The 16190-nt window shown below is 40.8% G+C and overlaps 1 protein-coding gene across 1 annotated transcript in view; it reads right to left on the bottom strand.

Moving 5' to 3' along the window:
• The window catches only part of npr2 (natriuretic peptide receptor 2), a 51431-nt gene that overhangs the window by 16802 nt on the left and 18439 nt on the right, over positions 1 to 16190 (bottom strand). Inside the window, exons 7-13 of the mRNA XM_070924192.1 lie at positions 15019 to 15103; positions 7856 to 7976; positions 6580 to 6654; positions 5528 to 5605; positions 2577 to 2681; positions 1083 to 1154; positions 109 to 268 (exon numbers count right to left, since the gene is read on the bottom strand). Coding sequence (XP_070780293.1) covers positions 109 to 268; positions 1083 to 1154; positions 2577 to 2681; positions 5528 to 5605; positions 6580 to 6654; positions 7856 to 7976; positions 15019 to 15103 — 696 coding nt within the window. The remainder of the gene's footprint in view (positions 1 to 108; positions 269 to 1082; positions 1155 to 2576; positions 2682 to 5527; positions 5606 to 6579; positions 6655 to 7855; positions 7977 to 15018; positions 15104 to 16190) is intronic.

Genomic DNA, 16190 nt, shown 5'->3' with positions numbered 1-16190 from the left:
CAAGCACAGTCAGAAACACTCAGAAAATGTCTGAAACACACAGGAGCTGATGTTTTTTGTGAATGAAACGATTCAGTGCTGCGAGCGAAATAAAGGAACTCGACTTACTTGCATAAAGTGCGTGCGAGTCATCGTTTTCGCAGGACGAGCGGAAGCTGGCCAAGCCATAATCCGTGATTTTCAAAACAAATCGACTGTCCACCACGCAATTAGATGACTTAAGATTTCCATGGCAGCCAATGTAGCTGTTGTGGAGATAGTTCATTCCCTGGTGGAGAGTTAAGTCAAGCATTAAGGGGTGCTCTCTCTCTCTCTCTTTTCCAAATCATACATGAAAACACACAAATCCAGACATATGGAAATAATACGCTTTGACAAGTAGATGTATGCTGAAGGTTTTGAAGAGAGGCCGCTTTTCAAGGACGGCACCGTCATGGGGGAATTTCTGTGAAATTACTCTTAATTCCTTTGGGAAGGGGACGGCGGGTACTGAATGTACTCATGTTCAATATTTTGTGGAAACGGTGAGTCAGATGTCCCTCAAAGCCTCACCAGCGTCTCTTCTCCGCAGAGCGCTGCCTATCTGTGTGGAGAAATGTAGCTGGAGCGCTTCGCCATGCGCGTAGTTCAATATTGAATCCATCCAAGAGACAGCTCTCCTGACAAAAAGCCTCTTTGTTAGTACGGATTAAAAATATTCTTCTAAAGTTAAGTCCATGATTAGTTTTGATTAAGCTGGAAGGACATTTTAAGCAAAGCTTATGGTTATGTTTCTGTCCTACTTTACACTATATAACGGCCTTATTTACTGTAGTTTCATCTACTGTACTGTGCCAAAAATACATTTTTTGTGCATGTCGGTCCCCCTTGATCTCTTTCTCTGCCTCACTCCCTCTTGTCCATGTGAAACCATGGCAACCTAGACATTCTTTTCTGTGTCTCTAAGGCACACAAAGCATCTAATTCAGCATTGAAAAGTGACCTTTTTTTGCCAACATTTACATGAAAACATCATATAAATCAATGCTTCTGCACTGCCATTGATTTCAATTTTTTTTGTTTACGGCGCTTTCACCACCTACCTTCACTATGTCATTGATCAGTGAGTAGCGGAACATCCAGTCCAGGTTGATGCTCTCGTTCTCCAAAATGTCCTGGAAAAACAAAAGCAAATCAAAAATGGAGCAGAATTTTTTTTTATCTTTTTACCCTTTAAACTCCCAAAAGCCTAAATTTTGGGACTAAATACAGAACCACCTTTAGTCCAGATCCCACATATTTTTTTTCATCCTGAGTCACGAATTTAGCCCTGCAGGACATTAATGCAGCTGGCCAGTTACTGGAATATGGGTCCAGCTATCTGTCTTTTACACAGACATCCTTCTCTACAAGTGTGAGTGATGACGTCCACGGCTGCGTTTACACCGTTTTCCAGCTCGTCCATTTTAAGAAGCTGCTGGCATGTCGGGAACACGGAGTGCAGGCCAAGAACAAGTTCACTTAAAGCATTGTGTATTTCTTATTGGAATAAAAAGATAAACACAAATGACAAAGATCAAATGTAAGACAAAGATAAAAATCTCTCTAAGGCAAGCTTGTCACGTACTGTTAGCTCCCTGCAGGCTAAATAAGGTGATTTCACTCAGTGGGATGAGCTCGGTACAAACACAGCTAGGAAAAACAGTTTGACAAGGCCGCCCATGCTGAAACAGTTTACTCTCACGGTAGTGCGACAACAAGCCTATCAGTTGGCTTATGTTCGAAACTTTTCAATCAGTGATTGATTAGGATGCACTTCGTGTATTCATGAATTAATCCCTAAGCAACTTCGGTACAAAAATCACACCTGACAAACTCTCTCACAGTCACATATAGTATAAAAATTGTTGAGGGAAGACATTTATGACAATTTTGTCCGTTTTTCATGAACTACTGCACCTACTTGAATGTAAAAGAAATATGGCACATGTATAGGGCCGCAATTAACAGTCCTCTTCATTATTGATTCATACATTTTCTGGCACAGTGACTTTCTGGAGCCACCATTGTCACCATGAGGTTGCCAGGCAACCAGTGTGTACATACACACCCTGCCATACTCTTTTAGTTTGCTTGTAAAATAGTTCATTTTGCAAAGAAACAATGATTTGATATTCAAATATTGCCTGATTTATTTTAAAGACCCCTTCGATACATTTTTATTTTAAACATTTTTTCCAGACATTTCTTTCCACAAAAAAAGTTAAATTCCATCTTGTTAAAAACTCCACATCTTATTCCTTCTCCCTCATTAAAAAATCCAAAATCTATTTATATGCAAATATTTTTAACCTGTGTAAGTTGCATAAGGGACCACAATAGGTTTCCAAACTAGTTGTGATGTCACAAACCGCTCCTCCTTCAGCAGAGGATTGTGAAAACAGCCTTTTAGACTCTGCACATACATCATTCTGCACAGTGAAGCTCAAACATCTAAGTTCAGTAACAATGAGCACATTTCTGAGCGGAGGGGGACTTTAAGTAGCAGAATTAATACAAATGTATAAAAGTGAAAGTATAGGAGCAGGAGACATTACCTGCAGGCTGCCTCTGGGACAGTACTCTGTCACGATGCAGATGTTGGGAGGGTCAATGCAGGCTCCAATGAACCTGGTTAGATGGTTGAACTGAACGTCTCTCATCTGAAAATAACCACACAAACACACTGCAACTGTGAGTGCAACTCTTTCCAAACATCACATTCCCAAACCCCATGGAAACAGAGGACGGGGGTGGGGGTGAGGGGGACTGATGGTTCATTTATATACAAAGTTTTGAGAATAACGCTGCCAGCAGTTCATCAAAATAGTCTATTTGCAGTCGGCTAGTTGGCACGGCGTATTTTTCTACGTGTTGAGGCGCATTCCTGCTCAGGGCACCCAGTTGAAACATGTGCATGTGCATAAATTGCCCTTGGAGGTTATGAATGAGCCTGTGTGCTGAGGGTGATGAAAAAAGAAAAGGTGTCGAGAGGATGTACCAGCAGGAATATCAGAGCGGAGCAGGCAGAAAACTGCTCCACATGGAAAACAATCACTAATCACGCACTGGTTTTACGATACAACACGTCTTCCAAGACATGGACCATTTTGAATGTTATAAGTATGAAGCAGATTCCTTCAATGAGAAAGAGTGAAAAAGCCCTGTCATTTTCTTTTATATAGAAACCAGCTACATGGATTTCCTCCTCGTGCCTTCGTTTCAACCCGTATGAGCGCTGACAGAAGCAGTGCTGAAAAAAAGGAGACAATCTTTCTGCAGCCAGCATGGAACTTCAAAAACGGTGTTCATAATTTCAACAGCGTACTTTTCTTCTTTGAACACAGTGAGTGACAGCCGCTCTCACACCAAAACCAGGGAGTTAGTTGCTCCTGTTTCACGGCTCCAGAGATGTTAGCCTACCCTTTGGCCTATATAATTTCCCCTGCTGCACTCTGGTGAGGGGTTGGGAGGGTTGGGGTAGGGGGAGTGCTGGAAGACAAGTGGTTAAGTTTCCACTGGCAGGCCCGTCTCTTCCCCCATCTGGTTGGCTTTTTCATGAGCTGAGGTTTGACAGCCGATCAGGCCCCCGGGGCGTCTGAGAAGCTGCCAGTTCAGACAGCAGCCTCTCTCCCATGTGTGCCTGCCGACTGACCGAGAGGCCAGGGACTGCATCCAAGAAGCCCGAACTGCTCCCCTCCAACGGACTGCAACTCGGAGAAATTCATGAACTCACACGAAAAAAAAAAGGACCAAAAGTACAGAGCTGAGAGAATCTCAGTCAAGAGAGTTGGAGACTAAGAGATGTTAAAAGTGGAGAAAACCAGCGTCCACCTTGCTCACGAGCACCCGTGTCATTTCCGAGTTACGGGTTTCCCTGTGCCACACTGTGTTTCCATCACCAAACCACATAAACTGTGTGGATGGTTTTTCTCCTTCAGCTTACTTATCGCTCGCTCCTAAATATATCCCATCCAACAATCAACAGCTGCTGTCCGTGATGTTGAAGAGACAGTTTAATGATGTTAACACTTTAACGAGCAACATCCCACAGTGGCACTGGTTTAACATGCCGATACGGAGCCAGGTACCACTTCCTGCAAACAAAACAACCAGAAATGTGAGATAGTTCCACTTTTCAGGAACTTGTTTTGTGAAGCCGCTGGAATGTTTGAACCTTGAACGTCTTTCCCCTGCAGTGGTAACAATAACGCCGATTCATGGTTGTTTTATTTTAGTGAGGGAATAAATGATTCGCTGAATACAACCAGCTGAGATTGAATTTTACAATTCACCCCCAAGGTCTCAGTGCACGGTTCTCTTCACACTGAGGCGACTGAAAGCACTCAACAATAGCACAAGCCAACGGCCTCTCAGATGGATTTCTTGGCCAAATGCAAGAATTTTGGATTCTTCTTCAGAAGAAATAAAGACTAAAAGTGAAAGCAGAAATAGAGGCTGTGTCACTACACCTCAGAATACAAAAGTGTTGGACGGAACAAAGAAGTATTTTTTAATATTTTTAGTAAAATACCAGAAGTGGTAAAAAAAAAAAAGGTGCCATTAGAGGAAAGGTCATGACGTCATTGAAAGGAAAAGGGTTTGTCCTCTGGGGTGCCGGAATGAGCTCAGCTAATTTGATTGCATTCCTCCCGTTAAATGTTGATATTTCATCTGTATGAGCAGAAATTTCAATCTTATGGTGGCACTAGAGAAAAGATGGAGGTGACCAAAAAAACGTCAAAATTCATCCTCTGGGGACCAGGAATATACAAGCTGACATACAACAGTCGTAATGTACATATCTTTTATAATACTCTTTCACTTTTATTGTCAATTTAATATTTTAGATTTATGCTTCTTGACTTGCACTACTTGCTTCATCTGTCTTCATATTTTCTACTTACTATGTTTATTGTTATTCACCAATATACCAAGGCACATTCCTTGTATGTGAAAACCAACTTGGTAACAAATGTCTTGATTCTGATTCTGCTTCAAGGCAGCCTGGCCCTTAGTTGCTGAGATTTCTTGTTGTGGACCAAAGTGCTGGACTGACAAATCAGCTTATATTGTTTTCCTTAAATCCTGCATGTGGAGGTGGGCATGTTTGGCATTCAGCTGCGGGGGAGAGAGGTGTGGGGAGGGCTCATCAGAGCAGGGCCAGGTGAGTTGATTGGCACAGCTGGGGCTTGGATTGGCTAATCACACTCTCCCTTTTAATGCAGTAGCGTGCTGGACCTCGGGTTGACACACCAGGGACAGACAGCCACGCAGGCTGCTGGGTTCCATTACTGTTTGTTGAACTGGGAATTTGGAGCAGCCAGGCTCATTTTTTTTTAAATCTACCAATCATCAGTCAAAGGATAGAGAGATTGTAATTCTCTCTGACACATTAGTGATGTTTGGCTACATGAATAAAATTGAGCCGACTTGATTAATACAAAATAATCAAATCAATCCCGCAAAAGGATAAAAAACAAGAATGTGACATTTAATGAACACTTACATGTTTGAGTTCCAGTAATACTTGTCTGGTCAGCTCTATCCTCTTCTTGTTGACATGCTTGATGGCCACCAGGTTCCCCTGTGAGCAACAGGAGAAGAGACAGAGTCTGAGGGACAACACTGATGTAGAGTTCAGTTAACGCATAGCTTCATATCATATGAAGAAAACCATAACGAGGATTGGTCCAGATGTAAATAAGGCAGAAAAAATGACAAACAGAAACATGGCAACACTATAAAAGGTGCAAACAAGGGCTGTTAAAATGGAGAGAGGAAATCGAGAGGCATTCAGGGGAGAGAACAGCATCTTGCAGTGTAGCCTACAGGTGCATTTGAGGCCCATTTCAGTCTGCTGCAGAGGAAAGAGTGTATCTGTCGCTTTGATATGTGAGGATCAGTAAACAACTGAAGCGAGGTTGAATATCTCAGAGCCACGGACAAACAACGACGAAACACCACATGGGAGCTTTGCGTTTTATTAAAAACAAAATATAAGGTTAGGAGCTGATGACGGCCGTGTCTCAAAACAGATAAATGTGGCCGCTGAATTTCATCTCCGATCTCCCTCCCTCTGTATGATTTAATCACCTCTGGCCTGTGTTGAACTCCAGTGTGTATCACCCACCTGCAGTGGTCCATGAGACGTTCAAACTGTACCGTGACATCAGCATTTACATAAAACCTTCATCATTCAGATACAAAAACAAAACAAATAAGGCTAACACATTATTCAGTCTCTTTTTGTTGTCACATTTCCTCACACCTCCTCCATCTTAGAACGGATAAATTAACCGCAGCAACAAGTTGATGGCCATGTCCAGACTGCGAGGCGGGAGAGTAGAAACAAAGAAAGAAAGGAAAAAGCAGGGAGAAAAAAAAAGAAAGAAAAATTGACGCATTCTGTAGCTCACATTGAAACCAACTACCTAAATTCGCCCACACTCTCTCTTTCTCTCTCTCTCTCCTCTCCAGCTTTCTCTGCGAGTGTGCACATGTGTGGGTGGGGAAAGGAGTGCGCAGGAGTTGAAAATGTCAGAACTCACTAAGCCTTACCTTAAAATAGCCCGTTTTTGCAAATAGCTGATATTTTCCATGGGCAGTTATCAAGGAGCCGTAGCTGGAGCCTCTCTGGGAAGGTGGAGCAGTGAGAAGAGAGGGGGGAAAAAAGTCAGTTAGGGTGCCGATTAGAGCAAAGAGGATTAAGCCCCGGTCATTTTAAGACTGTGCTTCCATTTCTCTGGAACATAGCTTCCTAAAAAGGGTTCATCCACTGACGTTCTGTCTCTGTGCCACATGAAATTCTCTTATGTTTGAGCAAATAAAGTGTTTTCAGTTTTTATAACACCAACTGGAGTCCTTGGGCAAATGTCTGCAGTGCACACAGAGTGAATAAAAAAAACAAGTGGGCGCACTTCATACAGACAGCCAGCACAGTCAACTACGCATTTGTATAGAATGCAAATATTGGCAACACGTGGCACACTGGAAAATACATCGGACTGGAAAATGACTGTGTTTTCCACACACACACACACACATTATCCAAGGAATTAGACCGAAAACCAGTAATGAAAAAGGTGTGCGCATGTGCTTTTCATGAACGCTTGCACGTGTGGGACGAAACACAACCCCCGAAGGAGATGCATTAGCCCTCAGACAACTGAACCCGATACTTGCAGAACGTGATGAGGTCTTATAGATGCAGGGACCGGGGCCAGACGAGGGCTTATTTTAACAATCATTTAATATGCGTCTGCCACCGCAAAACCCAGCCACCTTCAATAAACCACTGGGAAAGCTTTCAGGAATGTGTAAACCAACAAAGGATTTGGACTCTCTCGGGGGTGCAGCTTTGCTTTTTCTAAGAAAAAACATAAACTGTGTTTGAATACACAGAAAACAGTGTGTAGACAGGGCAAAGCTCTCAACTTCAAACGTGTCAAATTAGCATTTTCAATTCCTGGTGGGTCTAATTTTTACAGCAGCGACATCTCGAGACTGACAATCAACCCCGTATGAATGAAAGCTGTGGACCCAGAGTCTTTCCCACTGGCAAACATGGCAACGTAACCTGCCAGAAGAACAACAACTTGTTAATCACACACCGGAGGCTGCGCCAGCAACACTGACGGAATAAAAAGGTGATATAAAGCTCAGAATTGTGAGGAAATGTTCAGGGCTGCCAGCTTTAATATGAGATCATGTGGGTGTAACATCTAGTTTTTAACTCAGAGGCCATGAAGTGCTTTGGTACCGTTTTGTTTAGTGTCTGACAGCGCAGCTACATAAATCTGTGCTTACGACAGCATTGTTTGAGGAGATCAGCTACCTGTGAGAGGGTGAGCCGACTGCCGGCTCGTTTGTGGTATTTATTGGGGCTCTCGAACTGAAGGTCCTCCCACCGAATCCTCCACAGCATTCCAGCCAGCTCCTTCTCCAGCTTTAGTTTCCTGCAAAACAAAAAAAGAAAAGGGAAAAACCAGGTGGTGAAATCAGCAGCGGAACAATCTCACATGAAGTGGGTTGGGTTGGGTTTGCATGCGGTGGAGTCTTTCTAATTTCACTTTTTATATAAGCTAAATAAATCAATAAAAATCCTTCAGAGGCAAGGTGGTCTGTGTGACATTTGAAACAACGTGGATTTAATCTGGCAAGTCACCTCAAACAAAGAGCTAATTGCTCCGTTTGTGCAGTTGCGTTTGATCGCCATCTGTTGCTGGCGGTACTTCCTGAGATAGCGTTCTCAGATCTGATTGCAGAACGCTTCACGTCCAGCGGTTGCATGTAGTGATGTGCGCGTGTTGACGCATGCAGGCTTGTGCGTTTTTATTAGATTTTGACTTCACTGGTCCGTATGCTCTAATTATTGAACTATGATGATGTGGAAAGCGTACTTTTTTAAGTTATTAGGTTTATAGTCCTGGATAAAAGGCGCTTCTTGATTGAATGTCATGCCAAGCCTCAAATTAAGGTTCCTGCATGCACTGTGTTTGACTTCAAAATCAACTGAAAGCCGTCTTTCTCTGATGACTCACAGGTCTTTTCTGATGTGAAAAACATTGATAACCATGAAGATTAGAATCCACTTCAATTCTTACTCCCACACTCTTTATTTTTAACACACTCAGATAAAGAGTGGCCTCAGATGTTCTAACCTTATCTTAGTACTAACACTGGTACAAAAATAACTCCCAACTCAAAAAAATTTAATAAAAATAAAGAAATGATGGTTCCTCAAAAACTGAAAGAATGGATATAACTGGACAAGTAAAACATGTCTGTGTGATTAAAGAGTTTGTCAAAATCAAAATCGATTCAATACAGCTGTATCAAAACGGATAATGCACCACGTGCCATGTTTATCGTTGAATTTTAATCAGTTTCATTTCAAATAAAATGGTAGTTAATAGTAGTGCTGTCAAACTTACTAATTCTCATCAAAACAGAGTTTTCCCCTCACAGATGATGCAAATAGCAACAAGAAAAACAAGTCAGTATTTAATCCTGTAGAGTAAGACTTTGAAGACTTTGGCAATGAAAATACAGTAAGCTAATACTGTAATGCTGGAAGGCATAAAACAGTAAAACACAATTTAGACTACAGTAACAGAAACGTCATATGACATTTTATAGGGGGAAAAAGGGAGAGACATGTATTGCAGTGGTGTGGAAGTGATAAGCAATGATGTTGCAATGCGGCTCACCTGGGTCATAATGTCAAAATATGGAATGAAATGTCTGGAAACACATGCTGCATTAATTTAGTGGCCTGTATGTATGATAAGCATTTGTACTGCGCTGATATATGTGGCTGGATTCTGAGCACTGAGCACGTGATTTAGTGTTTTGCAATTTTGTATGTCAGGAGAGACTTTTATGTTTAACTTGCTCAGTTTTGCATATTGGAAACCTTGTTGTGAAAACTGAGCCAGGGCAGTCATAATATAATGTAAACCTGTGCATTTAAAACACGTTTTACAGCTATTTATGAACGAACTCCGAACAAACTATCCAGTAAGCTACCTAAAAATAATTTCAATTCTAATTTTTACTTCTTATTTTTATGTTATGTTGAGTTACGCTAGGTTATGTCATGTTAGGTGGTGTTATGTTACTTTGTGTTGTTTTCTTTGTTTCTTATGTTGCGTTGTTATGCTAGGTTAGGTCATGTTACACTGTGTTACATTGTGTTATCTTAGGTTTGTTAGGTTAGGTTAGGTCATGTTACACTGCGTTACATTGTGTTATCTTAGGTTTGTTAGGTTATGTTGCGTTGTTATGCTAGGCTAGGTCATGTTACACTGCGTTACATTGTGTTATCTTAGGTTTGTTAGGTTAGGTTAGGTCATGTTACACTGCGTTACATTGTGTTATCTTAGGTTTGTTAGGTTATGTTGCGTTGTTATGCTAGGCTAGGTCATGTTACACTGCGTTACATTGTGTTATCTTAGGTTTGTTAGGTTATGTTGCGTTGTTATGCTAGGCTAGGTCATGTTACACTGCGTTACATTGTGTTATCTTAGGTTTGTTAGGTTAGGTTAGGTCATGTTACACTGCGTTACATTGTGTTATCTTAGGTTTGTTAGGTTATGTTGCGTTGTTATGCTAGGCTAGGTCATGTTACACTGCGTTACATTGTGTTATCTTAGGTTTGTTAGGTTATGTTGCGTTGTTATGCTAGGCTAGGTCATGTTACACTGCGTTACATTGTGTTATCTTAGGTTTGTTAGGTTAGGTTAGGTCATGTTACACTGCGTTACATTGTGTTATCTTAGGTTTGTTAGGTTATGTTGCGTTGTTATGCTAGGCTAGGTCATGTTACACTGCGTTACATTGTGTTATCTTAGGTTTGTTAGGTTATGTTGCGTTGTTATGTTAGGTTAGGTCATGTTACACTGCGTTACATTGTGTTATCTTAGGTTTGTTAGGTTATGTTGCGTTGTTATGTTAGGTTAGGTCATGTTACACTGCGTTACATTGTGTTATCTTAGGTTTGTTAGGTTATGTTGCGTTGTTATGTTAGGTTAGGTCATGTTACACTGCGTTACATTGTGTTATCTTAGGTTTGTTAGGTTATGTTGCGTTGTTATGCTAGGCTAGGTCATGTTACACTGCGTTACATTGTGTTATCTTAGGTTTGTTAGGTTAGGTTAGGTCATGTTGTTAGGTTAAGATAGGTTATGTTATGTTATTCTATGTTGGGTCATGTTATAGAACGTTACATTACATTATCTTAGGTGTGTTATGTTACACTATTTAGGTTAGGTTAGTTTAGGTTATGTCATTCTTAGCATTTAAAGTAAAACAGTACAACAGTCTCCTTTGGCTAAGTCAGGGTAACTTTCCAAGTGATGCTATATAATTGTGAGATCCATCATTAACCCTGTTTTTCCCTGATCACTCCTATGTGGGCATTATGGGTGGATGAACTCAAGTAGAAATACATAGAAACTGCTCAACAACGGCTAACAACCTCCAAACATCTGCACATCCTAACCAGATGAACAAATCTTCATGTCAGTTATATTTTTGACATATTGTGAGTGTTATTTTTGAGCATCAGTCTGACTGGCAAACACCGAGCACCACCAAGGGGGAAGAGGCATTCCGGCAAATCAACACATCTGGGGCAAATCTCAGAGGAGCTGCTGTTTCTTGACACTCAACGATTTACAGCACAAACACTTAAACTTAAAAATAAAACTATTAGTCCAGAATTTGAAATGTGGAGAGTTAGAAAAAAAAGAATTTGTTTGGGAGGCAGGAGGAAATTCATTTTCGGGTTTGAAACACTTAGAAATGAAAAACGAGCAGAGCCCATACATTCCAACCCAATCTAAAAGGTGTAAAACACTTCCAGATGGTGGCAGGAAATTATTGCAGCGTTCGCAGATCACCGTGTTTTAGCCTTTCCCCAAACCATTCAAGTTGGCCCCGAAGGTGGCTCGCTCTTCTTTTTTTGTAACCTCTTTTTCACCAGGACAAACTGTGTAGTCGGACAGTGGAGAAACTTAAAGGGAATTCTGATGCTGGCTTGTGTCTACAAATAGTCCAGAGCGTGCCTATGTGCAACCATTTTGAGGGCAGGAAACATCATTAAACCACCGGTGCCCTCCAGCCCCATCCACCACCACCAAAAAAAAAGGTATTTTTCTATTTAAGGAGCCTTGTTTTGAGACCTCTGGCAGCCAGAGGGGCAAAGTGTGGGGCTCCACACTGGGCCTATTGTTTCATAAGTCCCATATGTGAATACCTCTGCTGGACCAACCCCTCCATTAAAACAACAGAGCCACTGCTGCTCTGCTCAACATCCCCTCACACTGCTGCTGCACAGCAGACTCCAAAGTCAACTGAGAGCGGCCGACCACCTGGTTAAATCTACTGACAGCTGCGGCGCAATATTTAACACGTGAAAAGTAGAAATCAGTGAGCATTATTTTAATTTGACAATGTTGCATATGTATGTGTACAACATGTATGCTGCAAAAACATCCCTATCTTAACAAGTCATTTGGTCCGTTTTCTGGTCCTAAAATGAATGAATTAGTAAGTTGAGCAAACCACCTGTTTCTCATAAAACGAACTTGTTTCAACAATACTGTACCAGCCAGTCATCTTCCTTATTCGGCCTTATTTCAGGTGCTGACACTCTTGAAACAAAGAAAAATGAGACTTAAAGTCTGAATTGGAGGCTAAATTACTTATTAAGACTTTCAAATGTTTTTATGCAGCGTGTATGTTTTACCACAAAGCAATGCAAAGAAACAGACAATTTAATACACAGGTTGCTTTTTATTAAAATCCACTTTCACCAAATCTTACCATGGTGTACATTTTACACAGGCAATAGCTGTACCATGTCAGAGGAGCAACCTATAACCAAACCTATGCAACCAGCCACCCACTTCTTATGCAAAATACACCTATAATTTCCCAGTGTTTGGCCTCCTTATTTTATTGCAGACTCATTTGGGGTTTCTTAACCTTTTCTTACCTGTGAACTACATTTAAATTAGAAAATTCCCATCACCCCAGAATTTAGAAATTCCATTTATCTGAGTATAAAATCTTCTGTTATAATGTATTAAAAAAACAAAACAAACACGTAAGCAGCAGCAAATATATAATGGATAGAAATGAAAATATATGTTCTATTTCATTTTTTTTTATATTTAAAAATATATAAAATCATTATTAATATATCAGTCTTATAAATTGCAACTCCCTATGCATACCAAGCGACCCGAGGTTATCGACTGATCGATCTGAGAGTAACTACTAACAGTGACAAAACTCCAAAGTGTTTGAAGCGTTTTAGTGGTGTTTTGGTAGGTCAAGTACTGAACATGGAGACCTCTCAGCAGCTGGAGGATCTTTAAGACGGCTGTGAACAGCTCTGCTGTCCGCCTCTCTGTCCATCAGCATAGCTCCACTGGTGTCTGCAAAAACAGGAAGTGATTTGTTAGCCTTTGGTATCAAACAGAGCCGTCACAGAAAAACCTCTCACTCCTACCGATGGTTTACTTGAACAGGAGGTTTACATTTACAGTGTCATGGCAGGTCTGTGCCAAATAGCTTTCCATAAATAAAACTGTAATTTATGTAAATGATAAATCTAAATATAGTTGGACTCAAGCAGAGAGTGCAAAAGTGCGGGTCAGGACCAAAAATGCATCACAGAGTTTCCCTGTTGGATTCCCATAACAGAAATAGATACTTGTTGTCATAACTCTCCAAATGTTACACTAAGATCCCAGATTTAAAAAACAAAAAACAAAAAAAGAAGTCCAAGAAAAGAAGAGCATATTTCACAAAAACTTACTGGCCAAGAGTCCAGGAAAACTAGCTAGCTAGTTAGGAAACCATGCTGTGCTTGCTGAACTGTGAGCTAAAAAAAAGAAAAAAAGAAAGAAGATGTAAATGTTTTCAGAATGAAGTGCAGAATCTGCGTCTAATTATCTGGTATTTATTTGATATGGAAAACAATCAACTCAGATTCAGGTTCAGTGGATTTACCTCAAGTGGATAGCTGCTCCTCCATCTTTCCTCCACCGTTCCTCTGATCAAAATCCATTCTGATTGGCTGGTGATCAACACTTGTTTGTGTTAATAGTGAGCATTAGTAAAAGTAACCATATTACCCCGTGTGATTTGTTAGTGAGAGCTGTATGGCGACATATAAATCAGCTTGACGTAAAAATGATCGTGTTTATTAGTCGTGAGCACAGTTAACCTTTGAAGAAGTGACGAAAAGGGAAAAATAGAAACATGAAATTTTCTTTCATTACATGCAGAATTTCCCCATGACATTACCCAGAATTTAGCAATCCTCCCAGTAGCTTAATTGCTGAGAGCATGCATGATTAACTTCTTGTGTAATTAAATGAGGCTCAATCTAATACTTGGAATGATTTCCATAAACATGCAGACTGTGCCACTTGGGACACCGTAACAATTTCATTTGAATTCGTTTTTACAGCTGAATGCCGAGCACAAAGTTGTAACCGTTAGAAATAAGCAGGCAATTATTCTATCTAAAACACAAACACTTCTTTAAATACCTAATTACACATAGTCAATTCCATTTATCTGTAACTAAAACACGCGCAGTCGGTAGGATTTCCATTTAAGCTGTTAATGCCGCCTTTGTTGCAACCCATTGTTGTTTATGTTATTCAATACTTGAAAGTTGAATACAATGTTTGGATTCAACCACTGACTACACTGCAAAAACAAGCATTTTACATAGTTATTTCTGTCTGTTGTCCAGTCATAACTATTTTGTTTTCCTGAAACAATGAAAATCAGACAGAAAACAGGGAGATTATTCATTTCTATCAGGAAACAGCAGAATAAGACTGCTGCACTACGGTTGATTTGCATTATATTACAGTCATTATTTTACCACAAAGATTGTTTTTAAAAAAATTATGACTTTAGGACTCAATTACAGGCCAAAATGACTGAGATTGAGATTTTTCCTGTGTAAAAGTTTGCGGTGCAAGAAATAGACCAGACATCTTTGCATTCGTCCAATAGGATTTTAGCCAAACATCTTACCACAACCTACAAACAAACATGTAATCCTTTAGACCAAAGCACAAACATCAACTTGACTGACATCAGCGGTGCGTGAATTATTAAAATCAGTGGCATTTAGCTTTAATCCAGCGCAAATGAACACGCTAATGATCATTAAGTGAGAGTGGCAGTAAGGGTTGTTTGGACCCATTATATGAGCTCACTTGGCAGCTTAAACACACTTCGCCGCCTCAACGCCGTCACCTGCTGAGCTGTTGCCGTGGCAACAATCGTGTAAATACCACACCGGCACCTATAGCAGCATGACCCATAGATCCTGTTTCAAACACCTCTCTCACTCTTTCTCTCTGTCTTTGAGAGGAAATAAAGAAAAGTGTATCTCTGCATTTCTACTGTTTGAGCTAAAAGCAGCACGGACGGGAAGCGTCAGCTCGATGCAGTCGAACTCACCTGTAAATGAGGAAACTGGAGATTCCAAAAATGATGAGCGCTAAGCCGGATCCCACGGCCACAATACCCAGAACTGGCAGATGACCTGGAAACAGGACAAGGATTCCACGCTCAGTTGTCTTTCACATGTGCAACAGATGTCCACATTCATATATTTGACACGGAAAAAAAAGAAAAAAGCACCGTGCTGTGAAAAACACAGCTGTGACTTCCTGAAGTACAGCTGCACTGCTTTAGCGATCTGTCAACCACAGTACTAGCAACTATTTCACGCAATTACACAGCTCTTCGTTCAACGTTCCTGATACATATTTAAAAACCCTAATGGAGCCTAATTACTCCACTTGCTGTAAATCACAGGATAAGCTGATCCTCACAATTAGGGGAAAATATAATTTCTAACACAAATCAACACCAGAAGATGTGCCCCGTCCCTGACACTCGTGAAACAGTGAACTGAAAATTATTCAGCAGCTTCACTCTGGGCAGATTTTAGGTTTTGTTCAAAGTTCATCCTGAGGGGGGGGGGGGGCATGACTGTCTGCACACAATGCCACGGCAATCCATCAAATAGTTGTTGACACATTTCAGACTGGACCAAACTGGGCATTGCCATCCCTTTGCAGACGTTGCCACGTTGCTAGCATGACTAATAGAAATATGCCTACCGACTAATTTTTGCACACTGTATCTTGTTCTGTAAATCCATGCACAAATAGAAATGTAGGCTTTATTAGTCTCATTGTTCCGAAGTACTTTCCCAGGTGACACAATCCACGAGGGCCAAACATCAAGGCAGCAACATAACACCAGAAGAAGACAATGTACGCAAATAGCATCATCTCTCCACTTTTTTTGTTTGTTTTGTTTGTTTTGTTTTCTTGTGACCCCCTGAGTAAAAGAAAATCGGAATATCGCAACTGCTGCTTTACTTGCTTTTTAATTGCACTCTCAAGCTGCTCCGTATTGGCTTCTCTGTTTGGGGGATTGCGGTGTGCTATTAATTGCAGTTTTCCAATGCTTTTAATTCATTTCTCTTGTCTTATTCTCTTCGAGAAAACACATGGTACTAACATGGGAGTGGAACAGCGTCTCTCTTTCCTGTTTCTTTACTCTGTGGATGAGACACATTGTGCTTTGTGCGTCCGTACGTGTTGTGGAACTCGCCAACA

Source organism: Enoplosus armatus, chromosome 18 (genome assembly GCF_043641665.1).
Source record: "Enoplosus armatus isolate fEnoArm2 chromosome 18, fEnoArm2.hap1, whole genome shotgun sequence".
NCBI lineage: Eukaryota > Metazoa > Chordata > Actinopteri > Centrarchiformes > Enoplosidae > Enoplosus > Enoplosus armatus.
This window is presented reverse-complemented; position numbering and strand designations above follow the sequence as displayed.